The sequence below is a fragment of the Sus scrofa genome, chromosome 6 (assembly GCF_054392235.1).
Source record: "Sus scrofa isolate SSC_HxYL_T2T_F1_AM1 chromosome 6, Sscrofa_HxYL_maternal_Yorkshire_Landrace_v2.0, whole genome shotgun sequence".
Classification (NCBI taxonomy): Eukaryota; Metazoa; Chordata; class Mammalia; order Artiodactyla; family Suidae; genus Sus; species Sus scrofa.
In genome coordinates this window covers 148,427,306-148,439,356 of record NC_139388.1, presented here as the reverse complement: position 1 = coordinate 148,439,356, position 12,051 = coordinate 148,427,306, and the positions used below count along the sequence as shown (strand labels likewise).

At 35.5% G+C, this 12,051-nt stretch overlaps 1 protein-coding gene across 1 annotated transcript in view; it reads left to right on the top strand.

Annotated features, from left to right (window-relative positions):
• LOC146402866 (uncharacterized) overlaps window positions 1-12,051 on the top strand; it is an 805,401-nt gene that overhangs the window by 160,777 nt on the left and 632,573 nt on the right. Inside the window, exon 4 of the mRNA XM_084965716.1 lies at window positions 6,423-6,460. Coding sequence (XP_084821842.1) covers window positions 6,423-6,460 — 38 coding nt within the window. The remainder of the gene's footprint in view (window positions 1-6,422; window positions 6,461-12,051) is intronic.

Below are 12,051 nucleotides of genomic sequence, written 5' to 3'. Positions count from 1 at the left end.
CTAGTGCTGCAGTGAACATGCGGGTGCATGTGTCTTTTTTAAGTAGAGTTTTGTCTGAATATATGCCCAAGAGTAGGATTGCTGGGTCATTGATTTGCATGCAACTGTCCTGGTTTCCCAGCAATACTTGCTGTAAAGACTGTTTTTTTCTCATTTTATGTTCTTGCCTCCTTTGTCAAAGATTAGTTGACCATAGATGTCTGGGTTTATTTCTGGTTTCCCTATTCTGTTCCATTGGTCTCTCTGTCTGTTTTGGTACCAGTACCACATTGTCTTGATGACTGTGGCTTTGTAATATTGCCTGAAGTCTGGGAGAGTGATGCCTCCTGCTTGGTGTTTGTTCCTCAGAATTGCTTTGGCAATTCTGGGTCTTTTGTGGTTCCATATAAATTTTTGGATTGTTTGTTCTAGTTCTGGAAAAATGTCATCAGTAGTTTGATAGGGATTGCATTGAATCTGTAGATTGCTTTGGATAGCATGGTTATTTTTACAATATTAATTTTTCCAACCCAGGAGCATGGAATATCTTTCCATTCCTTTACATCTTCTTTAATTTCCTTGATTAATGTTTTGTGGTTCTCAGCATATAAGTCTTTTACCTCCTCGGTCAGGTGTATTCCCAGGTATTTGATTTTTTGGGATGCAATTTTAAAAGGTATTGTATTTTTGTATTTCTTTTCTAATATGTATTGTTAGTATACAGAAATGCGACTGATTTCTGAATGTAAATCTTATATCCTGCTACTTTGCTGAATTTGTCAATCAGTTCAAGTAGTTCTTAGGTTGAGTCCTTAGGGTTTTCTATATATGGTATCATGTCGTCTGCATACAGTGACAGTTTTGCCTCTTCTCTTCCTATTTGGATGCCTTTTATTTCTTTTGTCTCATTGCTGTGGCTAGAACTTCCAGTACTATGTTGAATAACAGTAGTGAGAGTGGGCATCCCTATCTTGTTCCAGATTTTATTGGGAAGGCTTTCAACTTTTCTCCATTGAGTATTATACTTGTTGAGTGTTTGCCATAAATGGCTTTGATTATGTTAAGGTATGTTCCCTGTATATCCACTTTGGTAAGAGTTTTGATGATGAATGGATATTGGACTTTGTCAAACGCTTTTTCTGCGTCTATTGAGATAATCATGTGATTTTTGACTTTACTTTTGTTAATGTGGTGTATGATGTTGATTTGCATACATTGAAGCATCCTTGTAAACCTGGGATGTTTTTTGTTTTTTGTTTTTTTTTTTTGCTTTTTAGGGCTGTACCCATGGCATATGGAAGTTCCCAGGTCAGGGTGCAAATTAGAGCAGCATCTGCTGGCCTACACCATAGCCGCAGCAATGTGAGATTCAAGTTGCAATTGTGACCAACACCACAGCTCATGGCAATGCCAGATCCCCAACCCACTGATGGAGGCCAGGGACTGAACCCACATTCTCATGGATACTAGTAGGATTTGTTTCCACTACACCGCAATAGGAAGTCTCCCAAACTTTCAATGTTTTGCTAGTTGATATTTGGTTATTGATTTTTAAGTTAACTGTATCGTGGTCGTAGATTATTACCTATGTAATAGTAATCCTTTCAAATATATTTAGGCTTGACTTTTTTGCATAGTATAGGATCCGTTTTCCATCAGTGTTCTATTGTGTTTGACAAGAATATATATTCCTTTGTTGGTAGTTCCTGTGTTCTGTATATTGCCATTAGGTCAATTTATTATTTCATTTAAATTAACTCTATCTTATTTTTTTCTGCTTATTGTATCAATTACTGAGAATGCTATACCAGTCTATGTTAATCTACTTTAATTGTAGATTTCTCAATTTCTTCTTAGTTTTCAAATTTGTACCTTATATATTTAAGGTTATATATATAATATATAAATATGTATAATTTTAGAGTTGTGTCTTCATGATGAATTAAACCCTTTTTTATTATATACATTCTGTCTTTTACAATGCTTTTTCCCTTAAATATGTTTGTTTTGATTGTAACTATATAATGTCTGTTTTATCTGCATGATAAGATGTTTCCATTTGCATAATAGAATTTTTCTATTGTTTTATTTTACCTTTTAATATTCTAGCATTTCAAGTTTATGTAGTATTTAGTTGCACTTTTAAAATTCAATATGACAAAATTTGTTTCAACTAAACAATTTATAGATTTTTTTTATTGAACTATAGTTTATATAGAGTAAATGAAACAGATCTTAACTACTACATTTAATACACTATTCCAGATTTACTTAGAATTTATTTACCATCTTTGTATTTTTCATTGTTACTCCTTGTTTTATTTTCTTTTCTCTCTTCTTGCCTGCTTTTGACTCATTGCTCTTTTTGGTTTATTGTTTCATTTTTCTCTTTAATAGTTTGAATTTATATTGTAAGTTATTGATTTTCATAGTTATTAGAGAAATTATAACATGCATCCATATTTTACCAAGTTAAAAAAATTTACCCAAAGTTTGTATTCGAAATATTTAACACCAGCACACGATGGGTTCTGATCATTCAGATGGATGCTGCACACTCAGAACCGATAGCAGCCAAAAAAATCTGATTATCAGCTCCATCTGCCTACTAGAACATACACACACCTTAAGACACTTTATACCCATTCATCCTTTCTCAACTTATATGCTATTTTGGTCACATATTTTAATTATTTTAAAAATACTATGTTTTATTGATTTTTGTATGTCAAAATAGTTTATAATTAGTGAAATATGTACGTTCTTTTTGCTATTCATTACTACTTGAAATTCAGACCTGCTTTTAAATCACATATCTTCTGTCTGAAATATGTTCTTTAATGTTTTTTCAGTGAAAATTTGTTGGTGGAAAACTTAAAACTTCATTTTCCTGATATGTCTTCACATTCTCCCCATTTGTAAAAGTGACTTTGCTATAATACTTTAGAATGAGAATTATTTTCTCTCTATATACTGAAAATATCATCCATTGTATTGTTTTCATTGTTGCTGAAGCTAAATCAGCCATCAGTCTAATTGATTCTCCTTTGAATGCAGTCTGTTTTTTCATTCTGGCTGATTTTAAGATCTTTTAAATCTGTTTCAACTTTCCTCTTCCTTGGGATATTTTGAGTTCTTCAGTTTGTGATATTACATTTGTATTTCCCAGACATTTTCTATTTAGGTATTGTCTTTGCCCTATTCTCTCTCATCTCTCCCATGGAACTCTATTAGTTTATGTTAGCTTTCCCCCTTTTATCATCCACACCTCTTGATACCTATTTATCTCTCTATGCTATGTTGTGAATAATTTCCTCAATGATATCATTCAGTTTGTTGATTATCTCTTTTGCTGTGTCTAATTTGCTTTTAAGTATGTCCATTTATTTTTTATTTTCTATTATATTTTAATTTCTGGAAGTTCTTTTTAAATCATTTGGTTCTTTACTCATTTTCTTTTATTTCTTTGAATGTATTAAACATAGATGGTTAGTATATTGTTCATGCTAAATTTAGTATTTAAGTTCTGTGTGACTCTGATTCTGTTTTCTCTCCTTAGTTGTACTTCATGATGAATTTTGACCTTGGCTGTTTACTAACTCTTGATGATCAGGTATACTTTTCCTGTGGAAACTCTTGAAAATCTTTGATAAAAAGAGATTTGGTCTAGATAGAATTGGTGTTTTCTTCTGGCAGGTATCTGGAGACCTTACTTGCCTAAGATTACTCCAAACAAATTCTTGGTTTGAGGCTTTTCTGACCACCTATGAATGAATTATGAATTCAATGTGCAAGCAGAATGGAGTCTAACTTCGTGTTATAATTTTTCAGGGAAGATAAATTGTTTTATTCACTGACACAAATTTTTGAGATCAACATTTTTTTTTGTGTGGTCTCTTGGAGCAGGGATGGTAGAGTGTTACCCTTTGGTGCTTACTTTTTAAAGTGTGGATGATCTATTAGAATCTCTACCTTGAATGATCCCTAGAATTTTTATTCCTATGCCTCAAGCTTCATAAGGCTGAACAACAAAGGCTTAATTTTCCTGGTTTTGTAATACTCTCAAGTAAAAACTGTTTTAAATAATTATCTTACCTTTCTAGATCCCTGCCTTTACTTTGTTTTCCACCAGAATATCCCACATGTTTTTTTTTTTGTTGTTTTTTTTTTTTTTTTTAGTTTAAGCATAAATTTAAAATGAGTTAAAGAAATGTTCTCTCTGTCATTGTAAGTTGATTTAAACAAGTTGTTGTTTTTTTTTTTTTTTTTTTGTCCAGATCACTAGTACACCATATTCCAGAACATGGAAATGCAGTGCCTTTTCTTTTCAGTCATTTACAAACATTTACTGGCCACTCATTATGAAAAGAGTTTGAGATACCGAGTTCAGGAAGTTGTAAGCCTTAACTTAAAAGAAATCAGTCTAGAGGAGGGGAGAATTCACATAAGTACAACATTATAACATGTGAAAAATGATGAAGGAATTTCTTATAGAACACTATGTTTTCAGAGAGCAGATGTACCAGTTTTGTTTTGGGCTAAAACAGGTGGTGTGAGAGAATGAGTTTTGAAGGAGTTAATGTCTGAGAAATACAAGCAGGATGTGAGCTTCATGAGGGCAGGCTTCTAATATGACTTTGTCAATATTATGTTCTTTATGTTTAGAAAAGGCACTTAACTAAATATTTGTTGAATTGACTAGGATGTAATTAAAATCTGGCTTTTACTGAACTTTCCTGAAAGAATCATGTCTATTGATGAATCATACCATGTCTTTATATTTCCTAATTTCCTCTGTTTTTCTCCAAGTTAAAAATCATGTGTCTACCTTCATCATTTATTTCTTAAATATACAAAAATAGAAGAAGGGGAAGTCATTCTGGAATTCAAAGGGTCTAAGGCCTATGACAGAATAAATTATTAGGCCATATTTTCTTTTTTAAAAATTTTATTTTATTTTTCATTACTCAAATTAATTTATCACATCTGTAGTTATATAATGATCATCACAATCCAGTTTCACAGGATTTCCATCCCACAACCCAAGCACATTCCCTCTACCCCCTAATCTGTCTCTTCCAGAGACCATAGATTTTCAATGTCTGTGAGTCAGCATCTGTTCTGCAAAGAAGTTCGGTCTGTCCTTTTTTCAGATTCCACATGTCAGTGAAAGCATTTAATGTTGGTGTCTCATTGTATGGCTGACTTCACTTAGCATGATAATTTCTAGGTCCACCCATGTTGCTAAAAATGCTGGTATTTTGTTCATTTTAATGGCCGAGTAATATTCCATTGTGTATGTGTACCACATCTTAATCCACTCCTCTGTTGATGGACATTTAGGTTGTTTCCATGTCTTGGCTATTGAAAATAGTGGTGCAATGAACATTAGAGTACATGTGTCTTTGTGAGTCATGGTTTTCTCTGGATAGATGCCCAGGAGTGGGATTGCTGGATCCAATGGGAATTCTATTTTTAGTTTTTTGAGGAATCTCTGTACTGTTTTCCACAGCGGTTGGCCCAGTTTACATTCCTGCCAGTAGTATAATAGGGTTCCCTTTACTCCACACCCTCTCCAGCACATATTGTTTGTAGATTTTTTGATGATGGCCATTCTGGCTGGTGTGAGGTGGTACCTCATAGTGGTTTTGATTTTAGGCCATATTTTCTTAATTTAGTATTTCCATCTATCCTCATCCTTCCTTTAAAAAATACAAGGGAAGAGTTCACTCTGGCTTTTGAATTTGCATTTAAATAGTTATGTCATAATGGAAAGAGCTTTGCACACAGACCTTGGTTTGAATCTTAGATCTACATTTTGTTATCTGTATAAACTCTAAGCCTTGTTTTCCTTATTTATAAAACAGAGTTAATATTTGCATATGGTAACTTTAGAAATAATTGTATGATACATAAAATATATAAATATAAACAATATATATGAATGAATTTTATATAATATATATAAACTTGCAAGCACCACTAATAATATGGAACCTTGTTATTTTTATTAGCATTACCATTCTTCTTCTTTTTTTTTTTTTTTTTTTTTTTTTTTGGTCTTTTTTGTGTTTTTAGGGCTGCCCCCATGTCATATGGAAATTCTCAGGCTAGGGGTTGAATCAGAGCTGTAGTTGCTGGCCTATACCACAGCCACAGCAACTCGGGATCTGAGCTGCGTCTGTGACCTACACCACAGCTCACAGCAACACTGGATCCTTAACCCACTGAGGAAAGCCAGGGATCAAACCCATGTCCTCATGGATACTAGTCGGGTTCATTAACCACTGAGCTATGACGGGAACTACACTATTATTCTTGTAAGATATTGTAACATTTTCATAGCAGAGCTTTTCCCTACCTTTCCTCTAACTACCTCCAATTAAATAATTGGAGATTATTAAATTCAGTATTAAATAATAATTTTTTTTTTTAATTTATAGGACAGTATGCTTTGGGAAGTTGTCTGTTGGGCTTTTTGGTGAGTACATCATGTAATTTTAGATTATAAGATCAACTCAAATCTTAGTATTCTGTTTCTCCAGTCCTAATCCAGACAAATAGCAGCAAGTTCACTTCATTAATTGCACAGAGTGGTGAAATTTGTAAATGGTAAGAAGAATTTTGGCACATGAAGTCTAATTCTATTTAAATCTATTATAAATATCCAAATTAATATTTTTGAAACATATTATTTTGTATTCCCATTTGATTTTTTTTTTTTTTTTTTTGTCTTTTGCCATTTTCTTGGGCCACTCCTGTGGCATATGGAGGTTCTCAGGCTAGGGGTCTAATTGGAGCTGTAGCCGCCGCCCTACGCCACAGCCACAGCAACGCCGGATCCGAGCCGCGTCTGTGACCTACACCACAGCTCACAGCAACGCCGGATCCCCAACCCACTGAGCAAGGCCAGGGATCCAACCCGCAACCTCATGGTTCCTAGTCGGATTCGTTAACCACTGAGCCACGACAGGAACTCCACTTTGAGGTGCTTTTTTGTTTGGTTATTCTAAAGATTAATTTTCTTCTTTCTTTTTAGTGCTTTCTTCAGTTTGGAACATACTCTCAAGTTTTGAATTTAGCAGAGGCATATTGAAAGGTTAGCAAGTCAGTAAGAGAGTTGTGGCGTTTATGTTCTCATTTCATATGAATACAGTTAGTCAAGTAAGTTTTGAGTAAATTTTTATAAAGTTTCATAATCTTTCTTGTATTGTCTAATACTTGGTATTTTTCTCTCAAGATTAGTAAGGCCAAAATTCAGGTACTCAGAAGGGGAGAAAAGGAGAAAAAAACTAAGGGAAATTTTAGCAAACATTATCTTAAGAGTGCTGATTTCCACAGGTCATAATTTAACTTAAGCTGTTCTGATATTTAGAGTAAGTGTCTTAGTTTATCCCTTCCTTATTGTACGTGTAATAATGTCAAATGCTCTCTCTGTTATAAATGGTTGGAAAGAAATTGAAAATCAAAATGCTTAAGAAAATTTCTTATTAGAGATAAAACTTTAGTTGCTTCAGAGATAAGTTTTTTTCTGATGAAGACAACTATAATTTCAATTAAAATATAATTTGTGAGAGTTCCCTTATGGCACAGTGAATGGAGGATTCAGTGTTGTCATAGCAGTGGTTTGGGTTGTGGCTGTGGTGTGGGTTTGATCCCTGGCCCAGGAACTTCCACTTGCCATGAGTTCAGCCGTGTGTGTGTGTGTGTGTGTGTGTGTGTGTGTGTGTGTGTGTGTGTTCTTGAGAACTTTGGGCATTCTGCAGAAGAGGTTTTTTTTTTTTGTTTTTTGTTTTTTTTTAAGTCTTACTTTCTAGAAATTGAGAAAGTTACCATATTTAAGATAAAAGATATTTTTGAGTGTCCATTTTTCTGTTAAAGATTATGTTACATATGTAGGAGATACAAAATAAGAAAGGTATTTTTCTTGACTTTATATAGCTTTCAATCTATTGGGTAATTGGACAAATGTAATGATCCATCAATAAAGTACAAAGTTAGCTCTAATGGCATTTGGATGAGAGAAAGATTGTATCTTCCTGGAGGCAGAAGAATAAAAAAAGAGTTCACAAACCTGTGGGCTTTAGAGTCAAGTTTTAGAGGCAAATAGAACTTTGGTAGTTGATATGAAATTTTTTAGGAATTACAATCTAGGCTAAAGCATAAGATTACAAGACAAGGAATTATGGGCATATTTAGAGAATAGAACAGTTAAGTATCATAGGTTTTATACAGGGAGAATGTTGATAAGCTTAAAACATGGACTTCATCTGGTAGATTGAGTAATTTAGGCCATATTAAATGTCGGGGAAAACTGCAGAGATTTTTAGCAGGGTAATATCATCATCCAAGTTCTTCTTCAGGATTAATTCTTTAGCATCATGTTCAAAGACCTAGAAGATGCAATAGCATGATGTACATGGAGAACCACAAAGACTTGGACACAACTGTAGTGAAGCAGGCATTCAGGGGAATGTAGAAGGTAAGGCTAGAGAGGAGGCAAGTACCTTATGTTCTAGGAAGTGTTTGATTGGTCGTAATGGTAAGAAGGAATCAAGAAAGATCTAGAGGTATAACAATAAGTACATTGTGAAAGTTTGGGAGTGGATATACTATAACCATCTCTTCTTCATCTTGTGCTTCTGCTCAGGGACTATTCTTCATTCCCTTATGAGTCCTCTTATCAATTCATTTTTCTTCTTTTTTAGTTACAGGAAAATCTTCCAAGAGAGAATCGGTCCTTTCCCATTCCTCAGAGCCAACACATTCAAAGACCTCATGTTTGAGGACAAGAATAAGGAAATAGCCCTAGATGATTCTAGCCTTCACAATAGAGATTTCATGGCACAGAGGAGAGAGTTAAATAACTACTTCAGTGGGTTAGACTGCCAAGGGAGAGAATACAAGCAGAGAAGAGAAAGTCAAGGACAGAGCCTTGGGGAATGCTTAGCATCCCCCAAAGAGCCTGAGACAAAGAGCCTGAGAAGGAGAAAGGACAGATAAGAAAAATAGGAGCAGACAAAATAGGAGGGACAAAAAATGTAATGAAATGGAAGAGAGAAGAGAGTCGTCAATGGAGTTGTATCAACAGGATTGACAACATAGAGACAGTGATGAAGACCCCTTAGGTAAAGTAGGTGAATTAAGAGTAGATTAGTGTTGGGAGTTCCTGTCATGGCACAGCAGAAACAAATCCGACTAGGAACCATGAGGTTGCAGTTCATATTAGAGTCCCTGGCCTCACTCAGTGGGTTAAGGATCCAGTATTGCAATGAGCTGTGGTATAGGTTGCAGACGTGGCTTGCATCTAGCGTTGCTATGTCTCTGGTGTAGGCCAGCAGCTACAGCTTTGATTAGACTCATAGCCCGGGAAGCTCCATATGCCATGAGTGCAGCCCTAAAAAGGCAAAAAAAAAAAAAAAAAAAAAAAAAGAGAGAGAGAGAGAAAGAGTAGATGTAGTGCTGTAAAGTGGAGGTGGTAATAAATTCTAAACTGCCATAAGTTAAGGCAGGGAGACTGAGACTGAAGATGGAAAGAATCAAAGCTAGATGAATAGAAAACACACAGAAAAGAGACATGTCATTAAGAACCCAGTGGGTAGCCTTGAAAGCAAGGAGACCAGAAAGAAATAAGAGAGGGGCAACCAAGACAGAGAGAGATTTTAGGTAGAGAAGGAGAGGTTGAAGGCTCTCAGTGTGACACACGTAGTGTAGTGGTTAAGAGTGCTGGTCCTGGGAGTAGACCCTGGCTCTACCTCTAACTTTTAGACCTTGCTTATGTCACTTGACCAGTCTAAACTTCCATTTCCTTTTTATTTTCCCTCTCAAGTAGGGACACTGACAGTACTTATACAGTTAGGGTGAGGACTAAATAACTTAAAACTTAGAGTAGTTGCCCATAATCAATGCTTACTATCAGGTGGGGCAGCATGGGTGGTATTCTCTGTAGAGTTTCTGGTAAAAACATCATGGCAAGTGAAAGCATACAGGTAGAGCCCAGGAATGAGGATCTTTTGAAATGGTTGATTATGTGCTCTAAGTGGGTAAGGGGCTGGATGGAATTACTGAGCATCACTGAGATAGACGGAGAATATGGGAAGGTACTGGAGGCCAAATAAGAAAAAAATAGCTTTAGGAGTTCCCGTCGTGGCGCAGTGGTTAACGAATCCGACTAGGAACCATGAGGTCGCGGGTTTGGTCCCTGCCCTTGCTCAGTGGGTTAACGATCCAGCGTTGCCGTGAGCTGTGGTGTAGGTTGCAGACGTGGCTCGGATCCCGCATTGCTGTGGCTCTGGCGTAGGCCTGTGGCTACAGCTCCGATTCGACCCCTAGCCTGGGAACCTCCATATGCCGCGGGAGCGGCCCAAGAAATAGCAAAAAGACAAAAAAAAAAAAAGAAAAAAATAGCTTTAAACCTTATACAAGTACAATGTGAAAAGAAGTATAAAAAAATGGAGAACATATCATGCAAGAGTAAATCTTGGATTTTCACAAGTCAAGCACAATACTGCCATCCTATGAATTATAGGTGGTGCAGGGCTTGTTTGAGGGAAGCTTCTCAGATTTTTTGCATCCTGGAGGTTTTTCTGAAGGGATTTGAATAAATTAACAGGGAAAAACAAGTAACTCTGGCTTCTCATATAGTATATCATTAGACTCTTCTTTCCTCTAAAATACAGAAGAAAGAATTATAGAGTATCAGTGTTGGATGGTGCTTGAAAAATGGCTCAATAGAACCAATTAGCAGATGCTCAAATGTTGTATCACTGGAGCAAGTGATTGGGTATTTGTTTATTGTTTAGTCTCTTTTATAAACTATGTACCAGCAACAGAGAATTAACTGATTATTAGATGGAGAGGCCTAAAACTTTCCTTTTTATGCCAAACTGTCTTTCTGGAACAGGTATCCAAGGTCATAGCTAGCTCTACCATAGCTGGCACTCAGTAGAATATGGAAAGTGTCATTTCCATTGCCAATTTGTTAAATATCTGAACACAGCTATTTTGTTCTTTCTGAATCTTTATAAGGGGAGGGAGGTGGTGAAACAGATTCAGCTTACTCCATCCCTCCTTCCATGAGATGTTTTTGAGTTCCTGTGTTGCTTTGGCTACTTCGGGCCTCAGTTTTACTTCAGTGTTCCAGAAAGTTTGTCCCCAGGAAGAAAGGGATAATGGCAGTACATAGGTCAGGCTTGGCCAGTGTGAAGGGGAGGAAGACTAGAATCTAAATTTATATTATTTGATATAAAACTTTCCTGCTGACCAAGCAGAAATAGAGAGCAAATGGAAAGTTCATATGAGAGTCTCAGTTATCTTACCTGAGAAATAGGAGTAACAGTACCTATCTCTTCAGGTTGTAGTAGGGATTAAATGAGCCTATAGCCAGAGAATGACATCTTAGAGGTACTCATTAAAGAGTACCTATCATGGTTATTGTCATTATTTTCAAATGGTGTCACCAAGAATTGTAACAAAATCTATTGTTTTTTGTGTGTGTGCATTGGGTAAATTTGAATTCTTTCCTAAGTTACCAGTATAGGGAACATATACATATAAATACTTTACACCTTTTATGGAGCCACATAATTGGAACTGTAATGTTTGTCTTTTAAAGTGGAGATTATTTAAAAAGTGAATGTGATGTGTCATCAGGCTTCTTGTTGATTTTTGTGTTCAGAATTTAAATCTGTGGGATAGACAACACTGCAGTTTACATTGGTATGCAGAAGGAAATGGCAATTCTGTATTCATGACAGCTTATTTAAAATGGGCATGAAAGAGTCTCATAACAAGGTTATATTGTATTGATTTGCCTTTCAAGTATTTATTTATTTATTATATGTGCCATTTCTGAAAAAATGAAAAGTGCAACAAAATTCATGGCTATTTCCAGGTTCCAGGGAGCTGGATAAATGTGAAAGTGTATTTATGGGGCATTTATTTCCTAATGTATGCAGTGGAGTTGATTCCAATGATTTGACTTAGAAGCAGAAAATAAATCTCTACAGGCACAAGCAGAGTTAAAGTTTGCACTAAATCTTTTCTAAAATACCCCAAAGCAAGTTACAAAGA